This window comes from Erpetoichthys calabaricus, chromosome 9, assembly GCF_900747795.2.
Source record: "Erpetoichthys calabaricus chromosome 9, fErpCal1.3, whole genome shotgun sequence".
NCBI classification, from domain to species: domain Eukaryota; kingdom Metazoa; phylum Chordata; class Cladistia; order Polypteriformes; family Polypteridae; genus Erpetoichthys; species Erpetoichthys calabaricus.
Window position 1 is genome coordinate 185,627,729 of NC_041402.2, and position 25,026 is coordinate 185,652,754.

General features: G+C 45.7%; 1 protein-coding gene across 1 annotated transcript in view; it reads right to left on the reverse strand.

Moving 5' to 3' along the window:
• The window catches only part of aif1l (allograft inflammatory factor 1-like), a 72,991-nt gene that overhangs the window by 22,591 nt on the left and 25,374 nt on the right, over positions 1 to 25,026 (reverse strand). The window contains exons 3-5 of the mRNA XM_028793022.2: positions 20,919 to 20,985; positions 7,355 to 7,396; positions 5,522 to 5,684 (exon numbers count right to left, since the gene is read on the reverse strand). Coding sequence (XP_028648855.1) covers positions 5,522 to 5,684; positions 7,355 to 7,396; positions 20,919 to 20,985 — 272 coding nt within the window. The remainder of the gene's footprint in view (positions 1 to 5,521; positions 5,685 to 7,354; positions 7,397 to 20,918; positions 20,986 to 25,026) is intronic.

Here is a 25,026-nt window from a genome sequence, read left to right on the forward strand (position 1 = left end):
GTCAGTCTCATCTTGGCATCACAGACGACTTGTGCGTTAACAGAACATTAGTGCTTAAGTTTAACAAGAGCAGTGTCATTTTTGCTAGGTGGTCTCATTGCAATATGAGTGCAGTCAATTGCTCCGATTACTTCAGGAGAATCGGACCCTGCTACAAATGGCCTTTTTATGTTGTTAAAAATGTGCCATGTTTTATGTATGTGCACCCACACCATACGTAAACTGGATGTAGCGCCTTGCTGGTTGGTTAATGGCTTCCAGCACATGGCGGGCATGACGGAGTGTGAAGCTTGGCCGAGATATTCCTGACCAGTTCAATGAGAACTGACCACAGGTAGCCGATATAAACTGACGAAAACCCAAAAAGAAGTTCTTCAGTGCAAATACGCAGCATTGGCCCTCTTAAAAGGGAGAGCTCTATAAACAGGGTCTTATACATCATAGTAATCACTTTTTGAGGTGTAATATGTTTGCTATTCAAACGCACATTCTAATAAGGCCTCGGTGATGTGAACTATTATACGCGTGAGCCATCATTTAGCTGCTTTGGCTGCATTTCCCTACTTGATGGAGTTCCCAGTTTCTACAGCATGTTGGGTCAGAGTTGCCATAAGTACTCGCATGTTCCCCCATGAAGTTCCATCCATCCATTTTCCAACCCGCTGAATCCGAACACAGGGTCACGGGGGTCTGCAGGAGCCAATCCCAGCCAACACAGGGCACAAGGCAGGAACCAATCCCGGGCAGGGTGCCAACCCACCACAGTCCCCCATGAAGTTTTCTTTTATAAATCCTGAGGTTTACGTGGCACATTTCAAAGCCCCTTCTCCTTCCTTTGAAACCTTCTCTGTTCCTCACAAATGGAAGAGATTTGGTGTCTTTGATATTCTGACGTAACAAGTTCTGCTCCAGCAAGTGCCCCTCCTGCCCACCAGAAAGCCCCTGTGTATCTCTGCCCGTTCCACAGGTGACACAGTAGAACTGTACCGTTCTCTGCCAGGGACAGGCCACCCTGTGATTTTCCCTTTTGAGTGTTTGGGAGTCTCACTCTGCTTTTCAGTGGCTACGCTCACCGTAAGTGACCCCGCTTTCATAAACTCTAACTCATTTTAATAGATGTCATGGATTCTAAATGTTCATAGTTACTTACTCTTGTAAGAAAGAAAAACCCAGTCAGGCGCACTTCTCCAGTCGTTATCCACGGGCAATCTGTCAGAAGCAATTTTTCTGACACGCTGTGCATTAGCGAGGCTTACGCGCGCCACTCCTGGACTGTCCTTCATTTGCCATTTGGATGTCAATGCTCCTCCCTTCTTGAACATTTGATTTCCGCTCATGCGGAAATATTCCCTTTTTATTGTCTCAAGTAGAAGCGTCTTTAAAAGCTATGCCATCTCTATGCTCATTTAAAGGGGGAAACGATTTAAAAGCCTGGCAGGGAAACAATCAAATTGAAGGCGACGCTCATTTAAACTGCAAAAGAGTGGCTGAGGGCTCTCAGACTGGAGGGGACAAGGCTGGGTGGCCAGTTCTCCACTGCCCGTCCCCTTCCAGCACCCACCTCCACCACCACCAACTCCTTGTGTAGTTTTTCCAGATCACACTGTGCTATGGTGTGAGCCAATCAAGAGGAAGAGCAAAGAAATAAATGACTCAATCAAAGCATGGGAGTCAAGCCTCAGACGATGATAACGATGACCATAATGATGACACTGTGCTGGGAAGACGAAAAATAATGAAAATAGAGACGTAAATGGAAAGCGGGGGGCAACACGGTGGCACAGTGCTTAGTGCTAAGGGATGGGAGGATTACTAGCAGAGAGGGCTATCAAGACAATGAAGGCCTGGACACTGTCACTACTGTATAACCGTTCTTTTCAAAATGTGTCACTTTAATCATGTTACCCTATCACCATAAGCCATGTCACTTTATTTTATTTTACTTTAATATTATGTCATTTTAGTATCTGACACTTTAACATTATATGCCACCTGTCAGTTTGTTAGTAGTGTTATTTGCACAGTTCCCATTGCACTGGCATTATTGCATGCACCATCCACATTACCTGTATTGGACTGTAAGATTCCAATGCCAGTGTACACTGATTGCATCTGACAGTCTGTACTTACGTAATGTTATTTGTGATGTGTACTTAAATGTTTGTGTCTAACTTGGTATAATTATTGGCTACTGGTACTTAACTTTCCCTCAGGATCAATAAAGTATTTGTCTATTGGAATTGCCCCAGGGGACGGTTGGGCATCCCGCCCAGAAAGATATGGAATCCTTGCCCGGATAGGATGCCATGATGGAAGGATGGACTAAATGGAGTCAGTACCTGCCTGGGATGCCTTATGATTCCCGTTCTGATTGGGATGCCCGAAGGTTACAGGACCTGGAAAGACAGGACGGCAAGGAACAGTTCATCCCCCACTATAATAGATGGCAGTGTCCCTCATACAGAGCCCCAGATTGGACACCTGTAGGGCTGCATGGGAGTTGGAGTCCAGAGGTGCAGCCCTGTAGGGGTTCCTGGCTGGCGATAGAAGGAGCTGCCTGGGGAGGACCTCCCTGGCTTTCTTATAACCTGGAAGTGATTCCAACTGGCCATGTCATGCCATCACAAGTGCTCTCGGGCCCAGCATATAAAGTGCCTGCTTCCATAGCTCGAGGAGCTGGAGCAGGGAGGGGAGACGGCAACACTCGCCTGGAGGAGTAGAAGAGTGGAGAAAGAAATCCACTATCTATGTATCATATAGTGCCTTATCTGTCTGTCTATCTATCTATCTATCTATCTATAGACAGATACAAATATTTAGAACAGAAAGCCAAAACCACATAAAGGCTGCACCCCGGGGCGGCTCTTCCCAGGAGTGTCCCATGACAGGAGACTCCACTGCAGGTGTCAGCTGGTGTCATCTATCTATCTATCTATCTATCTATCTATCTATCTATCTATCTATCTATCTATCTATCTATCTATCTATCTATCTATCTATCTATCTATCTATCTATCTATCTATCTATTATATAGTGCCCTTCCTATCTATCTATCTATCTATCTATCTATCTATCTATCTATCTATCTATCTATCTATCTATCTATCTATCTATCTATCATATAGTGCCTTTCATATCTATCTATCTATCTATCTATCTATCTATCTATCTATCTATCTATCTATCTATCTATCTATCTGTCTATCTAGTGGTGTCTTCAGACTATAGTGTTGATGGGACATTGAGAAAAGATGATATTTAGTGCCATTAGTTTGTCATTATCATTTGGACTGAGAGTGAACACCATGCACTGTAGCATGACAATGTAGCACTGACGTCACATGTGATGAAGACCATGGACCGGCTGCTGCTTCACCACCTGGGGCCACAGGTCCGCCACGCCCTCGACCCTCTGCAGTTCGCATACCAGGAGAAGGTGGGAGCGGAGGATGCCATCATCTACATGCTACACTGATCTCTTTCCCTCATGGACCCCGTGATCATCAGAGGTGACTGTGTGCAGAGGGTGCAGACCTATAAATACCTGGGAGTGCAGCTGGATGATAAATTGGACTGGACTGCCAATACTGATGCTCTGTGTAAGAAAGAACAGAGCCGACTATACTTCCTTAGAAGGCTGGCATCCTTCAACATCTGCAATAAGATGCTGCAGATGTTCTATCAGACGGTTGTGGCGAGCGCCCTCTTCTACGCGGTGGTGTGCTGGGGAAGCAGCATTAAGAAGAGGGACACCTCACACCTGGACAAACTGGTGAGGAAGGCAGGCTCTATTGTAGGCACGGAGCTGGACAGTTTGACATCTGCGCTGAGCAGTCTCCTGTCAATCATGGAGAATCCACTGCATCCACTGAACAGGATCATCTCCAGAAAGAGGAGCAGCTTCAGTGACAGACTGCTGTCACCGTCCTGCTCCACTGACAGACTGAGGAGACCGCTCCTCCCTTATTCACATAGTATGACATAATAAAGAAATGTGATAGGATATATGGGCAGGGAAATAAAGCATGCTGCTGTCACCTCTTCCTATCGTCCTCTTTGTGTCCAGTAAGCCAAGTGTGTGATACGCCGTTGTTGGATTATGAGAGCATGAAAACCGCGTTATGTCTTTCCATTGCAGTTTTTCATAATGGCTGTGGTGTGATGACTACGAAGCTATGAAGGCCATGTTGTCTGTTTCTTGGTTTGCCTAGGATTATGGTGGTGAAGGGATATAGAAAGTTGGCCAAGCAGGATTGTGAAATCATGTGTCCTGTTGAGCCTCTGGCTGCAGTAGTATTTAATGGTTTGAGTCTGGTGGTCCTTAAACGGGTATGCATCCAATTAATGAGAAGATGACATGTCCATGGAGGATTAAGTGAAAATCAGCTTATCAGTGCCCATCAGTCAGAGGTGACGTGGTGTAAAGGAATGACACATTTGACCACAGTGGTAATGTAATGTGGCTATGACTGTTATGTCATCTGATTCTTTATTTTCATTCAGTTGGGGTGATGATGAGATATGGAACGATTACCAGTCAAGTGAGCTACCAAGACCATGCCTTATATTGACATCCTCACTCAGACTGATGAGGAGATAGGATGCTGGCTGAAGGTTGGCATGAAGAGCAGGCCCTCGGTTTCTTTGAGTGCTATAGTCCAATGTGGCGATGTGGCATGGTATGAAAACATCTTTGCTACAACATCATGTCATATATCGCCTATTCAGCCAGTGGTGGTTTTCGAGTGAGCCGTCAAAACTAAGTATATGTTAATGGACTAGGATGAGGTGGTGCTGGACGTGTAAGAACAACTAGATGACCATCGAATCACCTTACAGGCCCCAATCAATGAAACAGAATTAGATGACAACATTTAAAAAAGTACCTGAATGAGATATTGGGACAGCTTAGCTATTAGCTAAACAAATGGACTGAGTGGTCTCCCCTTCTTAAGTTCTTATGGTGTCGGGATGCCACCGCCACTAAAGATCATGCCATCTGCCGCTCCACCACACCTGACATTACAGTTTCAACATCCTGGGTGACTCCAAGCCAGCTCCCTGTCTAGGTTCAGATTGCGTATTTTCTCCGTGTTCTTCTGGCTTCACTTCTGGTTTGAGGTGGTCTTTCAAAACTACATGCATTTCATTCCCCCCATTTGCCCAGTCAGGGAGGCTTCACATCACAGATGGAGCATTATAGGCTCTCCCTCACAAGCCATTTGGGCATTGCTACTCTATTTGATTAGCATATTTCATCTTTATAAGGTCATGGGGGGCTACGGCCTATCCCAGTAGCACTTGGTGCAAGCTTGGAATTAACCCTGGATGTGACATGCGACCATGCAGAGCACATTCACACCCCCCCACACAGTCACTCAGGCTGCCAATGAATCTAACACACACACACGTCTTAGAGATGGGGGAGTGAAGCGGGGGGTCACTCTGGAGCACCCATCGCTTTTGGGAAAACTAGAAAGATCTTGAAGGAGGGGGCAGCATCACCCACACAGCACTTACAGTTTCAAGACAGCCGAACGTTTGCCGAGCATCATCTTCACAAAGTCTCTGTAGGAGATGGTGTCGCTGATCCCCCCGGTCACCTCGGAGATCATCTTCTTCATTTCCAGGTGGGTCTTTGGGACCCCCAGCTTTTCCATCATCCTCTTCAAAGCCATCATGTCTGTGAGAAAGAGCAGGGATCATTAATGTCATGGAGATGTGCACACGACAATCTTCTTTATTCTTTATTCATGACTGTGTTCTTAGGAAAAAATGTGAGTGAGCCCACTGCCTTGGCCGAGAAGCAACCCCACGTGACATGAATGGTCTCAGGATGCTTTACTGTTGGCGTGACACAGCCACTGCTCACCTTTTCTTTTATCCGGATGGCCCAAACAATCAGAAAGGGGATTCATCCGAGACAATGACTTGACACCAGCAGTCCTCAGCAGTCCAATCCTAGATTATCCGTCTGTCCCTGATGTTTTTCTTGGCTTCTTTGCTGTCCTTCTTGACACCCACCAGGCCATCCTCCAAAAGTCTTCACCTCCCCCACTCCTGCCTGCTGCCATTCCTGAGCCAGCTCTGCGGCCTGAGCCATGAACAAAGAATGGGACCAAAACATCCTCCAAGAGCAACTTCTCCCAACCATCCAAGAACAGTTTGGTAACCAACATGATGGAGCACTGGGCCATAAGGCAAAAGGGAGATCTAAGTGGCTTGGGGAACAAAACATCGAAATTTGGGGTTCATGGCCAGGAAACTCCCCAGACTGTGATGTGCTTGACGATCAGCAGATGTCGCCACTCTTCTTCTTCCTATTACTACGGTGGTGCTCACCACGTAAACAGCCAATGCAATTTGCTTGACACTCTGCACATGTCTGTGCTGTTCTTTCTCTTTCCTCTAGGTCACCTGGTTTTGTATTCACTTTGCTATAACAAACTCACAACCACAGAGCACTTTGCCAAGGTTGGGGTACCTCTTTTTTTTCTTTGGAATTTTCATGACCAGGAGACTCCCCAGACCTTAATCCCATTGAGAATCCTCAAGAGGCGGGTGGACAAACAAAAACCCGGCAATTCTGATTCTGCAAGAATGGGCTGCCAGCAGTCAGGATTGGGCCCAGAAGTTGATTGACAGCCTTCCAGGGTGAATTACAGAGGTCTTGAAAAAGAAAGAAGGGCCAACACTGCAAATATGGACTCTGTGCATAAACTTCATGTCATTGTCAATAAAAGCCTTTGAAACTTATGTAATGCTTGTAATTCTACTTCAGTCTACCAGAGAAACATCTGACAAAAAGATCTAAAAACACTGACGCAGGCAAACGCTGTGAAAACCAACACTTGGGTCTTTCTCAACATCTTTGTCCACGACTGTACTTCTTCTCACACCTCCCCATGCTAGATCAAGAGGAGCAATGACACTGCTGACCACTAGATGGAGCTAGATGGAGTTTGGCATCCCCCAGTCCAAATGTAGACCAGCTACCGGATCCTGATGTATTTCCAAGTAAATCCATCTTGTAAAGTGAAATGAAGCCTCCTTTGGGTAAAAACACAGAGAATTTGAAGTTGGTAGTAAGAGCTTGACTGGCAGGAGCCATGCCAGTTTAAGCACTGGAGGTAGGAGAGCATGTGGGTTTACTACTATGGTGTGCAAACCTCACACAGACACGGGGAGAGCATGTCAGCTCTAAGTAGATGTGACTAAGTCAGGGCTGAACACATGGAGTCTGAGGCTGTGAGGCAAAAGCAACAACCCCTGCGCCATCCTACTGTCCATCCCCATTACTGTAAAAAGTTGAACACCCCTGCGGGCACAGAATAGTAAAAGTGACACACTTACCAATCTCTCCTTGATCATTGAGGTCAAACTCCATGTATTTGCCTGAAAGGAGAGAAAGCAACAGAAAATCAATTCAAAAAACAAACAAAGCTGCAGCAAACAAGGCAGAGATCAAACCAAAGTGACAGCAGGAGCTCCCACATGCGACACAGGGCACTGTGGGCAAGCCGTTTTTGCAGTATATTGCGCCTTTAACAGTGAGTGCCACGTCTCATATATTCTGATGCCAAGTCAAATTGTGAAATATGGACATATAGCTCTGACTTTCAAAAATGGACATACAGCATCCAGGTGTCCAGCTGGTAGGGGCCAACGAGGCATGAGAAGGGCACACAGCACAGAAAGTAACACTAGGTGGCGCTTTCAAAAAACATCTGCATTGCCGACTGGTAAAGCAAATCACTTTCAAATTTAAGTGGATGGATGCCCACCAGGTGCCCTGAGGTGAAGGATGAACAATTAGCCATTCCTCGTAATTCATTACTCAACACCCCAGATGTGGCTTTTGGATTCAAGATCAAGTCCAAAAGGTTCAAGTGATAATAATAAACTGCGCCACCGTGCCGCCCTCACAAAGATTAATGCTGCCTTTATGAATTCCATGCCAAATGGCATATAACAGAGACTTAATCATTGCATTGAGTGCTCCAACAGATGGCACACCAAAAAGATGAATGCTGCTTTTAGGAATCACATATCAAATGGCATATTAACAGACTTATGCATTGCATTTGTCATTCCAACAGACGGCACGCCACAAAGATTAACGCTGTTTTCACATATCACATACCCAATGGCATATAACAGAGACTTATGCATTGCAATGGTCATTCCAACAGATGGCACATCACAAAGATTAACACTGGTTTTACAAATCATTTATTTATATAGCGCCTTTCCCAAGCTCAAGTCATGCTTTCCAAACTTGTCACATTTGATTTTTTTTGTCAAATTTGATACTTCATAAGGGTACAGTGACATCTCTATATACGCATGAAAGAACTTGGACCCCTTGAGTGAAATCTGATCTAAACTACAGCTGTGGCAAAAGCTCCCCCTGCACCAATTGTGGGCGAGGCAGGAGGGGTGCAGGGTGAACAAGATGGTGATATTGCAGGCGTGAATGCCATTCTTCACAAACCACCACCCTTCCCTCCCTGAGATAACAAACGTTTCTCTTGTTTTCTCTGTGTGTGTGAGCAGCATGGGGCAGCACTGCAAGTGACAGGACAGTCAGGTGACATAAAGTGACAGCTGAGGAAAAACAAGTGCTGTCAACAGGTGTCCTCCACTTTGGTGGGAGGGGGGTAGCTGGGGGGGGGGGTGGGGAGCTGCTGACTGAGCCATTGTTTGTGTCGAGTAAAGTTTCCTGACATCTGTTGTTTGCTAATCATCTTCTTCTTCTTGATTGCACTTCACTGGGTGTGGCACCAGACGGCTGACTGAAGCACTGCCTACTGCCCGTCTCTCCTGCCAGGCTTCTTCTCCTTCTTTGTCCTCCTGCACTCTGTGTGACTCTGTCTCTCTCTGTCCTCCATATTGTCCCTTCATGTCTGTCCTCCAGACATATCATCTACAGGTCGTCCTCCTGTATATCTTGAATGGTTGTCTATGCCCCCCCTGCCGACTCGCCATGTTTGAGATTCTGAGTAATCCTCTGCCCTCTGGCAAGCAGAATTAACATTTAGAGATTTCTCAGCATGTGTTTTAAGATCTCTGGAAATGCATTTCAGGTATCTTCAGATGAACTGCACACATCTGAAAAGATGTCTGTCTCAAGTTACTTTACTACCTCAAGTCGGCTTCCAGATATCTTTAAATGATACACTGTACATTTTAAGATATGCGAATCAAGATAAATGAGCTCCGGCGCATTTTGAGAAATCACAAATACATTTCGAGACAACTGCTATCCACTTTAATAAAAGGGCAAGGGTCTGTGCATCTGTGTGTCTGACTGGTTGCTTGTCTCTGTCATTCCAACAGATGGCACATCACAAAGATTATCCATCCATTTTCCAACCCGCTGAATCCGAACACAGGGTTACGGGGGTCTGCTGGAGCCAATCCCAGCCAACACAGGGCACAAGGCAGGAACCAATCCCGGGCAGGGTGTCAACCCACCGCAGGACACACAGAAACACACCAAGCACACACTAGGGCCAATGTAGAATCGCCAATCCACCTAACCTGCATGTCTTTGGACTGTGAGAGGAAACCGGAGCAAACCCACGCAGACACGGGGAGAACATGCAAACTCCACGCAGGGAGGACCTGGGAAGCGAACTCAGGTCCCCAGGTCTCCCAACTGCGAGGCAGCAGCGCTACCCACTGCGCCACCATGCCACCCTCACAAAGATTAATGCTGCCTTTATGAATTCCATGCCAAATGGCATATAACAGAGACTTAATCATTGCATTGAGTGCTCCAACAGATGGCACACCAAAAAGATGAATACTGCTTTTAGGAATCACATATCAAATGGCATATTAACAGACTTATGCATTGCATTTGTCATTCCAACAGACGGCACGCCACAAAGATTAACGCTGTTTTCACAAATCACATACCCAATGGCATATAACAGAGACTTATGCATCACAATTGTCACTCCAACAGATGGCACATCACAAAGATTAACACTGGTTTTACAAATCACATACTCAATGGCATATAACAGAGACTTATGCATTGCAATGGTCAGTCCAGCAGATGGCACATCAAACAGACTAACAGTGCTTTTACAAATCACATACCAAGTGGCATATTAACAGACTTATGCATTACATTGGACACTTCAACAGATGGCACATCACAAAGATTAACACTGCTTTTACAAATCACATACCCAATGGTATATAACAGAGACTTAAGCTTTGCACTGATCATTCCAACAGATGGCTTATCAAAAAGACTAACACTGCTTTTACAAATCACATACCCAATGGCATATAACAGACACTAAAGCATTGCAATGGTCATTCCAACAGATGGCACATCAAAAAGACTAATGCTGCTTTTACGAATCACATACCAAGTGGCATATTAACAGACTTATGCATTACATTTGTCATTCCAACAGATGGCACATCACTAACATTTATAGTAATAAAATGCATTACATTGGTCACTCCAACAGATGGCACATCACAAAGATTAACACTGCTTTTACGAATCACATACCCAATGGTATATAACAGAGAGTTATGCTTTGCACTGATCATTCCAACAGATGGCGTATCAAAAGACTAATACTGCTTTTACAAATCACATACCAAATAGCATATTAACAGAGACCTATGCATTGCATTTGTCATTCCAAATAATACATGTTTGAAATGATGCATGAGAAATGTTTGTGTTGCACCCTCTGCTGGAATGATAAATGCAATGTATTTAATTACTACATGCATTACAAAATACACTCCAATAGAGGATGCACTTCAAATGTTAACGCTGAGGTCTACATTGATTATTTAGATTTCAAACTGTCTTTGGTATCACAGCTAGTACTGTATAATAAAACACTAATGTCTGTAATTGTGTGTGTGTGTGTATGTCTGGTGCCACTGATGAGCGAACTACTGTAAGTAAGCAGCTGCATAGGACACCACGGCCACCGGGGGACCCCCATCTGCTTAGCCTGTCACAAAAACTGGAAAAGATAAGGAAGTGAATATCGACTAACATTGACTAGGCTCTGGAGTAGGTGAGCAGGGACCCCTCCACTCCTGGCTTTTTGATCACAATGAACATTGCAAAGTGACCCCACCCCACTTTTCTGTCACCCTGCTTAGTCTAATGGGGAGAAACGTGGTCACTCCAATGGGATTCCCTCCCTGCTCTTTGGACGTACTAACCATTCCCCAATGGGGGGGGTTAAGGGTTAACACCTGATCTTTGATTAGTCTAAGAGGACCCCCCGCCCCCTCTTTTTCCAAGTGATGTCCCTCCCTTCGTTTGTGGGCACTTTTAGTGTGACTTGTTAAGAAGGGGCCTCCAACTTTTATTAGTTTAAGGCCTCAACAAGTATAAAACTGGCACTGCCTTCGAATAATCTGATTGGTCAGTTTGGCTTTGGTCTGATTGGTCAGTGTTTGGTCACATGTCCCAAACCGCCCTGGGCCTTATTTCGGGATATCTTGAATTGAATTTGAGATTTCTTAAAACGTACAGCATATCATTTAATAATGTATGGAAATGTAATTTTTATTTCCCGTTGCAGAGATGTGCGTTCACTTTGACATTGCCGGGCCTTTTTCTGTTGGTCAGAGTTATAAACGTCAAATGCAATCCACTGGGATTCAATATTATACAGTAGAACAATAAAAGACAAGGCTCCGTACTCCTGTCCCTCAAGTCCCTGTCCCTTGACTTCAGTCCTGTCTCGATGGCCCCTCCAGTACTCCATTACTTGCCCACCTCTTTGACCCCCCCCCCCCCCCACCCCTCTAATCCAGACATTGATGTCCCACCGCTAAACGTCTCAGCTGAGCCTTCTCACGTTCCCAGAGTCTCCCTCAGGGCCGCCCGGCCTTCCCTCCCTTCCTGGATTATCGGCAGCACAAACGTTTGCGTTTCGGGGCACGCGTTGAAATAACTGAGAGACGGCTTTGTGGCTTTGTCCCGTCCCGCTCGCTCCCGCCAGATTAGTCCGCTTGTCTCTCCCATTTTTTTTTTTTTGTTGTCGTTGACAAGAAGCCCGTTTTTCTGCTGCACACACACTGGCTCAGCCTGGCGATGGGGGGGAAAAAACAATGCCAACATTGTTGGAGATCTCCTGTGGGAAACGTGACCTTGAAATTCCTACAGTGCCGGACACAGAGAGGGGTCTGTTCTGGGGGGCCTATCCTCCAGCGGCCAGTCCCCGCCCACCAGGCCTGACTTAAAGAAAGCCTGTCTCCTGGGGAGACCTGATCTCCCGCTGCACAGACCAACTCCAACCTCCCCCGCCAGCCTTTCACCACCTCTCTGGCACTGCCAGCCAACACCTCGCGCCTTTAGCATTCTGATCAGGTCGATGTGGGACTCACAACCTGGGCTTTCAAAACAGGGAATGCGGGAAAACAAGGGGGTCCTTTCTTTGGTGTCCTGCTTGGGAGCCCCACAGGAACAGCAGGGCACCAACTATGAGACAGCTGGCCTGACTCTGCAGACCGCTTGAATGTGGCCTGGGTGGGCACAAGATGGCAGGTCACCTCGGAGCTTAACGTGTGGAAGAAAGTACCATGGAGGGGCTCGAGGAAGTCTTTTCACACATTTTGTTAAACTTATGGTGAAAATCATTTCAATTCATCCCCCCAAACACCGGATCAAGCAATGCTCGATACCCCCAGAACAACAAGGAAGGAACAGGATTTTAGGACTTTTTGCAAAAAATAAAAAAAACCCGGAAATATCCCATTGACACGAGTATTCAGACCCTTTACTGTGCTGAAGCCCCTTTCCTGCCCGGAGTCTTCTTGGGTTTGACATGATGAGCGTCCTACCCCTGGATTTGGGGGGATTCTCTGCCACCCTTCTCCACAGTTCCTCTCCAGCTCTCTGTCATGTTGGATCGGAGACCATCGGCGGATGGCCGTTTCTTGGGTCTCTCCAGAGATGTTCAGTCCAGGCAGGCTCTGGGTGGGCCACTCCAGACCATTCCCAGAGTTGTCCTCCCTCAGCCGCTTGTCTGTGTAGCTTTGTTGTCGTGTTGCAATGGAGAACCTTCAGCTCAGTCTGAAGTTCAGAGCTCTCATTCATGTCCTTTCAGCTTTCCTTCAACCCTGTGTGGCGTACGTCCAGGGTCCTTGCCTGGGTGGGATGCCTATATAATTGGAAGGACTGGGGGGGGGGGGGGGGCAAAGAGAGCATAGTCAGGGCATTACCTCCCCCCTGGACCGCTAGATGGGGTTTCAGCAGTGCCTTGGACTCCCACAGGGTTTTACTCAGGAGTTGGAGTTTGGAGCAGCGCTGTTGGGTTCCCTTGGGTGCCCACCAGGGGGTGCTGCAGGAATGGCTGAGCCCTTTAGTGCAGCACTTCCACCACACCCGGAAATGCTACCAGAAGATGATCGGCGGTCACCTGGAGCACTTCGGGTGCCCTAATAGGGGGGCCTGCTGCCACTGATCTGGGCCCCCGAGTCGGGAGGAAGGCAGACAAAGCTTGTCAGGAGGAGTGGAGGCAGATAGAGAGAGAGAAAGAGAGAGAAAGAAAGAAACAGAAGAGGAAGAACAAAAGAGAGTGCCGTGTACTGCGCTGTAAACTGTACTGTACAGGTGGGAAACGGAGGTGGGGGGGAGGCGTTTCCCATGAGGAAAAAGGGAAAACAAAAAAGTAAAACCGTGGGCTGAACTTGTGTCCTGGAAGTCGGGTTTGGGTGTCAAGAGCGCCCTCTGCAGCCCACCACCGGTCTATTCTTCCAGTTCTTGATGCTATGCTGCCACCACTGTGCTTCACCACCGGAATGATATTCCTGGTTTCATCAGACCTGGGAATCTCGTTTCTCACAGTCACCCGTAACCTGCAATTGACGTTAATCTGCGTCCAGCCCAGCTAGGAGGTCCTCTAACTTACAGGGAAAACTGGGGGGGTTGGTGGGAAGATTGGCACTCCAGCCACCATAAAAAAAGAAAAAATCCTCACAGGGTCCCAATGTGGTGCTGAGGTGTCACCTGCCGCACTCGGGTCCCAGTTCAGTTGGCTCATCGTGCGGTGGGTGCGGTGACGTGCGATCAGCCCGGGCTCCCAAACAGTCGGGGCGCCCCTTAGGTGCCAAACTTCAAGTGGGCTTCCATGCGTCTTCTAGGGGCTTCAGTCTGGCCACTCTGTCGTTAAGGCCACATCGGAGGAGTTGCTGTCCTTCTGGAAGCTTCTCCCGTCTTCAATCTGCCATTGTGACCAACGGGTTCTTGGTCACCTCTCTTACCGAGCACCTTCTTCCTGTGATTGTTCGGATTGGCCAACCCTAGGAAGGGCTGTGCTTGTTCTTCCATTTAAGAATCCTGGGGGCCACTGCGCTGTTGGGGACCTTCAGTGCTGCAGCCCTCTCCATAGCTGTGTCTCGACCCAATCCCGTCTCTCAGCTCCGCAGGCAAATCCTCTGCCCTCGGGGGTCACCTGTGGACCTCCTATAGACAGGAATCAGTCCAATCAATGCAACTGGCCCCTGGTGGTCTCCAAACATCTCATCGATGATCAACAGAGCGGGATACACCTGAGCCAAAGTAAAGGGCTTGAACACTTTTGCCATCTTTCAGTTTTGTATTGTTAATACATTGGCAGGAATTCCTAAAATCCCGTTTCCCAGTCATTCTGGGGTACCAAGTGTCGCTCGATGAGGGAAAAAAAAAATGAATTTGAATGATTTTAGCAGAAGACAGCAACAGAATGAGAAACCGTGAAGGGTCTGAATGCTTTCTGATGTCGCTGTATACCACCCTGGGTTACAGAAGCACACCCACCACGTGACCAACCACCCGGATTGAACTTGTGCTAAAATGAAGTCCCGAGAAAGGAGTTTGTATGAACGGTCAGCACGGGTTCAGAAGAAGGAGGGAGGTCGTGTTCGACTAACGGGCTGGAATCTCATGAGGGAGCAACACAAGGATACGAGCAGAGTGGAACTTACAGTGGGCGGAGGATTTGAACCCCTGCTCACGTAATAGGAAATGAACAGTCTCTAATTCAGGGGTCCACAACTCCAGTCCTGGAGGGCCGCAGTGGCTGCAGGTTTTCATTCTAACCCTTTTCTTTACAACATCGAGAGGTTTACTGATCTCGGCAGTGGCATTCAAGTCTCTGGTGACTCTTTCTATGAAGTCAGTAGACGGATTAGGAGAGCATGGGGGGTCATGATGTTGCTGGAAAGGGGTATGTGGCCCTCCCGATATCTCAACAAAAGGATGAAGGTCCAAGTGTCTAGAGTCCTGGTGGTTCCTGTTTGTGAGACATGGACGCTATCCAGTGACCTGAGACTTCATGTGTGTCTCTTCAGAGAGTCCTTGGGTGCCGCTGGTTTGACTTTGTGTTGCTCATGGAATCCCAAATGAGGCACATGACCCGCATTATGAGGAAGCGTCAGTTACGGCACTACGGCCATGTGGCGCGTTTCCCCGAGGGTGATCCGGCTCGTAAGGTCCTCATTGTTGGGGACCCGAGTGTCTGGACCAGGCCAAGGGGTCGCCCACGTAACACCTGGCTGCGGCAGATAGTGGGTCATTTCCAGAGGGTGGGACTGGACTGTGTGTCTGCCTGGGAGGTTTGTCAACCGGGATCCCGAGTTGTTTCGTCGTGTGGTGGATGCGTCAACGCGCTGTACCAGTGCCTGCTCCCCAACTTGACTTCCATCCATCCATTTTCCAACCCGCTGAATCCGAACACAGGGTCACGGGGGTCTGCTGGAGCCAATCCCAGCCAACACAGGGCACAAGGCAGGAACCAATCCTGGGCAGGGTGCCAACCCACCAAAGGACACACACAAACACACCCACACACTAAACACACACTCGGGCCAATGTAGAATCGCCAATCCACCTAACCTGCATGTCTTTGGACTGTGGGAGGAAACCCACACAGACACGGGGAGAACATGCAAACTCTATACAGGGAGGACCCATTACACGAATCCTGGTCTCCTTACTGTGAGGCAGCAGCGCTACCCACTGCGCCACCGTGCCGCCCCAACTTGACTTGACTTTTCTTAATTAGTTTGTGCTGCTAATGAACTTCTTTTGAATTCATTTTATTTGACTTGTTCTTTAAGACTCAGACCCCTTAACCCTTAAACTGCCACATACTTAGGGGTTAATGCACCCCTAAGGGGATGCCAAATACTATTTTGCTGCACTTTTTAAGGAAACGTCACAATTCACCAAGAAAAAGTGACATTTTAATGTCACACGTATTGTTTTCATGCAAAGAGCATCACAATTACTGCAACGCGGATCATTTTACACACTGCCAATGAGCTGTAAAAACTATTAAAAAAGCTACTGGAACAATCTGCTGTATTATGATATGTACAAGGTGCGACTGACGCCATTGATGAAATTCAGTAAATCACAGAGCCAACTGCGCTTCAACAGGCTGCACACAGAGGCCAACGCTGACGCTGGCAGGCCAGTCTAGTGCAGCGGCTCAATACCAGGGACAGTGACGCTGCAGTGCTGCAGGGGGCGCCAGTGGTCATGAGCGGGCTGCTCAACGAATGTACGGCACGGATTGATCAGCTCCGGCGTGCTGTGCAAATTGCACTTGGAACCAACTAGAGCCAGTTGTGCCATTCAACGAATGTACGTTGCTGAAGATACTCAACTCCGGCGTGCTGGCAAATTGTATTGGGATCCGACTGTAGCCAGTTGCGGCGGTTTAAGGGTTAATTGTTTCTTTTTCTTTAATTTGCAGCCAAACAATAATGAGATACAAAATGAGCCAAAACACGACCAGCAAACTGTGAGCGTCATACAATATCTGAAAATAAAGAAAGATGAAGGGAAGGTCTCAGGAATGTCGATCTGCTCAGGTCCCCAGAGCTCTTAGAAAAAAGAAAATCGACAATTTCAGAAATGTCTGCCGTTGCACAATGAGATTTTGAGGCCCTGCCTTAGCTGGTCTCCTGTTGGCTCACTCACTTCACATTTCATTTCTGTTTAAGGGAAGAAACGAAGCAATTTAGAGGAACGATGAAGAAAATAAGGGGAACAAATCTTCAAAAACAAGTCCATTAAAATGAATTCAAAAGAAGTTCATTAGCAGCAAAAACAGGTCACTAATTAACAAAAGGGTTAGAATGAAAACCTGCAGCCACTGCGGACCTCTAGGACCGGAGTTGGGGACCCCTGCTCTAATTGTTATGGTAGGTTCACTTTAATGGAGAAAGACAGAACATCAACCAAAAGTTATAAATTGATTTGCACGTCATTGAGTGAAATAAGGATTTGATCCCCTACAACCCATTCAGGATTCTAGCTCCCACAGACTGGCTGTGTGCCCACGTGGCACAAAGATTACAATCAATCAATCAATCAATCAATCAATTCTAGATATTCCTGATCTCAGCTTGTGATGTGTATAAAGTCCACCTGTCCACAGAATCAATTTCTTCCATTCCAACCTGTCCACCACCATTGGGCAACACCAAAGAGCTGTCAAAGGACGTCAGGGACAAGACCTGCACAAGGCTGGCATGGGCTACAATACCACCAGCAAGAAGCTTGGTGAGAAGGTAACAACTGTTGGTGCAAATATTTGGAAATGAAAAATACAGTAAATATAAAATGATCAGCAATTATCCTCAGTCTGGAGCTCCATGCAAGATCTCGCCTCATGGGGTCAGGATGATTGTGAGAAAGGTGAGGGATCAGCCCAGAACTACACAGGAGGAGCTTGTTACTGCTCACTGTGTTCAGTGAAAGTGAAAGGGGCATGTCAGTACAGGAGAGGTGCTCACGTTTAACTACATGTTATATTCTAATATATGACATAAATTACATATGGATGTTGCAAAAGGCACTATATATAATGAAGACTAACGAGAAATGCCTTTGTGGTCCAAATATGTGGGCCACAGGCTCAGACTGACTGCACTGCTGTGTGACTCTGCATTGTCACTTCACCCACCTGCACTCCCTGTCACGCAACACTAAATGGCACAAAATATAAAGAAAGATGGACGTAGACACAACCTTATCGGCCAGCAGGAGAGAGGGGAGCGAGCTGAGAATTTAGCTCTGATGTGAGGTTTAGTGTGTGACCCCTGGGGGGAGGGGCGCATCCCGTATCCAATTGCATGGTTTGTGTAAAACGAAGACGGGGTGACAGGTGTTGTGTGTATATGACACGGATTGTGGCCAGCGGCCACCACATCAGACACACCAGCTGACACCTGCAGTGGAGTCTCCTGTCATGGGACACTCCTGGGAAGAGCCACCCCGGGGTGCATCCTGGGAAGGAAAACCTCAGAGCCTTTATGTGGCTTTGGCTTTCTGTTCTAAATATTTGTATCTGTCTATAGATAGATAGATAGATAGATAGATAGATAGATAGATAGATAGATAGATAGATAAAGCACTATATGATAGATAGATAGATAGATAGATAGATAGATAGATAGATAAAGCACTATATGATAGATAGATAGATAGATAGATAGATAGATAGATAGATAGATAGATAGATAGATAAAGCACTATATGATAGATAGATAGATAGATAGATAGATAGATAGATAGATAGATAGATAGATAGATAGATAGATAGATAGATAGATAGATAAAGCACTATATGATAGATAGATAGATAGATAGATAGATAGATAGATAAAGCACTATATGATAGATAGATAGATAGATAGATAGATAGATAGATAGATAGATAGATAGATAGATAGATAGATAGATAAAGCACTATATGATAGATAGATAGATAGATAGATAGATAGATAGATAGATAGATAGATAGATAGATAGATAGATAGATAGATAAAGCACTATATGATAGATAGATAGATAGATAGATAGATAGATAGATAGATAGATAGATAGATAGATAGATAGATAGATAAAGCACTATATGATAGATAGATAGATAGATAGATAGATAGATAGATAGATAGAAGCACTATATGATAGATAGATAGATAGATAGATAGATAGATAGATAGATAGATAGATAGATAGATAGATAGATAGATAGATAGATAGATAAAGCACTATATGATAGATAGATAGATAGATACATAGATAGATAGATAGATAGATAGATAGATAGATAGATAGATAGATAGATAGATAGATAGATAGATAGATAGATAGATAGATAGGTGTGATGGACAGCCGGCGGTTCAGTCCAGCCGGGACGTCCCTGAAAGAACAGTGGAGGAAGGCAGCCTTTTCAGGGCACTGCCTCCCCCAGGACGCTAGGTGGCAGCTCCCCTGGATGGCAACGGTTCCCTGGATTTACTCAAAGCATCATGGGACATGGAGTCCGTTTCCTCAGCCCTGTTGGGTGCCGTGGGTGCCGCCAGGGGGAGCTCACAAAGAACCTGGGGACTACTACTGTTACGACAACGCGGAAGTACTTCGGAATGACGAGGACGGAAGCCCGCAGTACTTCCGGCCTACTTGAGGACTATTTAAAGGACTGGTGAAGACCCAGCAAGGAGAGTCGGAGTTGGGAGGTTGGGTGACTAAGCTGCTGGGAGTGGAGGATTGATTTATTGTATTGATTATTGTATTGATTATTGGAGAATTGTGGAGTGTGTGGTGCTTTGTGCACTTATTGAAGAAATTATTAAAGATTCTTCTTGGTGCTTTTTACAAGTCTGTCTTGGACGTCTGTCTGGTGGGTTTCACGGGGCAACAGCGCCTCTAACGTCCACAATAGACAGACAGATAAAGCACTATATGATAGATAGATAGATAGATAGATAGATAGATAGATAGATAGATAGATAGATAGATAGATAGATAGATAGATAGATAGATAGATGTGTGAAAGGCACTATATGATAGGAAGGTAAATCATTAATTCCTTGACTTCTGTAATTATATCATTTGGGTTTGCAGTTTTCTTTCCCCGTCCACACGCGGCCACTTGGCATTTCTGGTCGCCCTGTTAAAGTTCCCCCCCCTGATCAATGTGTTTCTCTTGTGGTCTTCTAGGGGTAGACACGGCCACTCCGCTCTCCATTTGCTCTAAAGATGAGCTGCGGGCAGTGATCTGCTGTTTACGAGCTGAAGCTGTGCCAGGGCCCATTGTCTTTTTCATCTTTTTATATCATTTGAGGTTTACAGTGATCCCGTTGGCGCCAGGGGCACAGCAAGAATCAGCTAGACTGCGATGCACAGCGGCTCAGATTTCTTCCTCACCCCACCCAGGCTCACATCTCCTGGGGTCCACACTGTTTTCTAGTCTGTGGGATTTTAGTTTTTTTTCCGGTGGTTTGGTTTTCCACTCCCATCCTGGTGTCTCACAGGCTGACCTGACTGGCCAAGTGTGCACCAGCAATGGAGCCTCCCTTTATCTGAGCACACTGCCCAGTCTCCAGCTCCCGCCACCCAAAATTGGTCTGAAAGGATCAGAAATGTGGCGGAGGTCCGTGCGGGTTCATTCAGTGTCCTCACTTCTCTCTGCCTGCATGTTTTCACTGCATGAACGGCCAAAACATTTTCGTATGATTCTCATCTTGTCCCCTCACGGTGGGCTTCACCACTCTAATGTCCTCACTGTCTTTTGTCCACATGCTCCTGTAGTTTCAGGCCCTGGTGTTGTGTCTGTGCTCTGGTCAGCAGACGGGCACCACAGCTGGCACTCGGTCAGCAGGCTGGCACCCAGACTTGTTCAGTAGGCCCCGCCAGGATGGGCAGCAGATATTGATCTCTCCTTTTCACTAAGCTGAATTGAATCGCTTCCTAAGGCTGCTCTGGAGGATACGCCTCATTTCCCTGCAGCTCCGATCTCACGAATGCAGCCGGGTGTTTGGACTTTCATGCAGAGAAGACAGTTTTTGAGATGGGAGGGGTGACCTAAGGGGTGCAGGTCCCACTGGACGGAAAAAACAAAACAGGATATTGACTTACTTTTGAAGGATTCCAGTTTTTCTGCCAGGTCTTCCTCATCTGCAAACTTCTGATCTTGGAGGAACTCCTGAAAGAACAAAGTTAACACAAGAAAGGAGACGTTCAGCAAAACAGCAACATGGAGGAGATGTGGCTAAAGCTTGGAGACATCCCCTCACCGACGAGCGTATAGCGCCCTGTGCTGATACACCCACCTCTCTTTCATCGACACATTCACTGTCCCCCCACAGACACGCTTGCAGCCCCCTCACTGCCTTGCTTATGGAACCCTGATGATCCACTTGTGGTCCTCTTATTATCTTCTTTATAGCGCCTCCCACAGAATCACACACACGTCCCTCTTCATCTGCATGTCCACAGAACCCCCACTGACACACTTATAGTTCTTTATTGATGTGTTTACAGTGCCCCCCCACTGATACGCTGTCACCCCCTTTATTGACATGTTCATAGCAGCTCACTAATACCCCTATAGTCCCCTTATTATCTTGTATATAGCGCCCCACACAGAATCACTCAATCCCCCTTCACTGATACACTTACAATTCCTTTATAATTTTGTTTATAGTGCCCCCCACTGATACACTGCCACCTCCTTCACTGACATGTTCATAGCACCTCACTACTACCCTTTAATCCCCTTATTTTCTTGTATATAGTGCCTTGCACGGATACATTCACCCCCCTCTTCACTGACATGTTAATAGCACCTCACAGATACCCCTGTAGTCCCATTGTTACACCTTCCACAGAATCACTCGATCCCCCTTCACTGATATGTCCACAGCACCCCCACTGATACACTTATAGCGCCTTACTGATTTGTTTATAGCACCCCCCCACTGATATGCTGCCATCCCTTCACTGATCAGCTCCTTGTACTGTGAATGATACCCCTACACTGCAGTCCCCTTAATATTTTACTTATAGCACCTCCCACTGATACATTCACCCCCATTTCATTGGCATGTTCATAGCACCCCAATAATACCCCTGTAGTCCCTTATTATTTTTATATAGTGCCCCCCCACACAATCACTCATGGACATGTACACAGCACCCCCTCTGACACACTTATAGCACCTTACTGATTTATTTATAGCGCCCCCCCCCCCCCCCCCCCCAAACTGATACACTGCCACTCCCTTCACGGACAGGCTCATTGTACTCTGAATGATAACCCTGTAGCCCCCTTATTATCTTGTATATAGCACCTCCCACCGATGCACCCACTTCCCCTTCATTGCCATGTTCATAGCCCCTCAATGGTACCCTTTTTGTCCTGTTATCTTGGATATGTGAATTTGTGAATTTCCCCTTGGGATTAATAAAGTATCTATCTATCTATGCAATGCTATGATCCTGCCGACTATTCTAAAATTAATATCTATTACATAGATAGATAGATAGATAGATAGATAGATAGATAGATAGATAGATAGATAGATAGATAGATAGATAGATAGATAGATAGATAGACTATGTAATAGATATTAATTTTAGAATAGTCGGCAGGATCATAGCATTGCATAGTTAGATAGATAGATAGATAGTCTATCTATCTATCTATCTATCTATCTATCTATCTATCTATCTATCTATCTATCTATCTATCTATCTATCTATCTAACTATGCAATGCTATGATCCTGCCGACTATTCTAAAATTAATATCTATTACATAGTCTATCTATCTAACTATGCAATGCTATGATCCTGCTGACTATTCTAAAATTAATATCTATTACATAGATAGATAGATAGATAGACTATGTAATAGATATTAATTTTAGAATAGTCGGCAGGATCATAGCATTGCATAGTTAGATAGATAGATAGATAGATAGATAGATAGATAGATAGATAGATAGATAGATAGATAGATAGATAGATAGATAGATAGATAGACAGATAGATAGATAGATAGATAGATAGATAGATAGATAGATAGATAGATAGATAGATAGATAGACTATCTATCTATCTATCTAACTATGCAATGCTATGATCCTGCCGACTATTCTAAAATTAATATCTATTACATAGTCCATCTGTCTATCTGTCTGTCTATCTATCTATCTATCTATCTATGCAATGCTATGATCCTGCCGACTATTCTAAAATTAATATCTATTACATAGATAGATAGATAGATAGATAGATAGATAGATAGATAGATAGATAGATAGACTATCTATCTATCTATCTATCTAACTATGCAATGCTATGATCCTGCCGACTATTCTAAAATTAATATCTATTACATAGTCTATCTATCTATCTATCTATCTATCTAACTATGCAATGCTATGATCCTGCTGACTATTCTAAAATTAATATCTATTACATAGATAGATAGATAGATAGACTATGTAATAGATATTAATTTTAGAATAGTCGGCAGGATCATAGCATTGCATAGTTAGATAGATAGATAGATAGATAGATAGATAGATAGATAGATAGATAGATAGATAGATAGATAGATAGACTATCTATCTATCTATCTAACTATGCAATGCTATGATCCTGCCGACTATTCTAAAATTAATATCTATTACATAGTCCATCTGTCTATCTGTCTGTCTATCTATCTATCTATCTATCTATGCAATGCTATGATCCTGCCGACTATTCTAAAATGAATATCTATTACATAGTGCATCTGTCTATCTATCTATCTATCTATGGTGCCCCTCACACAATCACTCATGGCCATGTCCACAGCACCCCCACTGATACATTTATAATGCCTTACTGATTTGTTTATAGCGCCCCCCCCCAATGATACACTGCCACCCCCTTCATTGACAGGCTCCTTATAATTTGAGTGATACCTCTATAGTCCCCTTATTTTCTTGTACATAGTGCCTTGCACTGATACATTCACCCCCCCCCCCCCCTTCACTGTCATGTTAATAGCACCTCACGGATACCCCTTGAGTTACACCTTCCACAGAATCACTCGATCCCCCTTCACTGACATGTCCACAGCACCCCCACTGATACACTTACAGCGCCTTACTGATCTGTTTATAGCGCCCCCCACTGAGATGCTGCCATCCCTTCACTGACAGGCTCCTTGTACTCTGAATGATACTCCTACACTGCAGTACCCTTATTATTTTATTTATAGCGCTTTCCACTGATACTGCACATTCACTGCCCCCCCCCCTTCACTGTCATGTTAATAGCACCGGGTTCTAATATCCCTGCTGATATCTGATATTGGATTTGATCGCTCCGGTATTTCGGGTATCACTCAATTTTATTTCTAATAACATTTTGGGCAGATTTTTCTGCATGATCGAAGTGTGAAACATGTTTTCATTGCGTGTGCGTCAGGGCTTATGCCGTGTAAAGTTCATTAAGTTTTGTTAACGTGTTCCTAGTGTGTCTTTAAGTTCGAGTAATTCTTGATACAGGAACCAGGCCCGTTCCAAAACACATAGGAAGGGAAGAAAGCACAGAAACTGAGCGACGACTTCTGTATCACGAGGGGGGGCACAATGAACTCCTTCTGACCCATCACACTGGGGGTCAGGAGGTGCCTTTGACCTTGGTGTGTCGTCTCAGTCGAGAATCACGTCTTGAGACCAGGGCAGGGCACATGCCACCCGTCTGGTAGGCCTGATTGGCACAGCACCTGGCACAAGTGCATTTGTGACAGAGCAGCCCTGGAGGACTCACGAGTGACAGAAGCTGAACTTGGTGAGAGGAACAACGTCAAGTCCATCACATTCTCTAAACTCGACACAAGGCTGTGCAGTCTGGAGACGACTTCTCAGGACAGCTTGTAAAATTGGCCCAGGGGGGACCTACAGACCCTTATGAAGTGCAGGCGTCCTCCTTTCCTCCTGCCAGGACGTTTGCCCAGCTGTCTCAGTAGCCACATTTGCTTTTCCCTCTCTCTTTTCCTAATGTTTCTTCTTCTACCATCAGCCTGCTGAAGAAAGACAATGCTTGGTGCAATCCGTCCATCGCCCATCGAGACCGCCACTGAACGTGAAGCTAATCTGCCTCCCCAACCCCGGCTTAATGACTAACTTGAGGCCAGGACTCACATGACCGCTGCTGTTAGATCCACATGAACGACCCTGGCACTCATT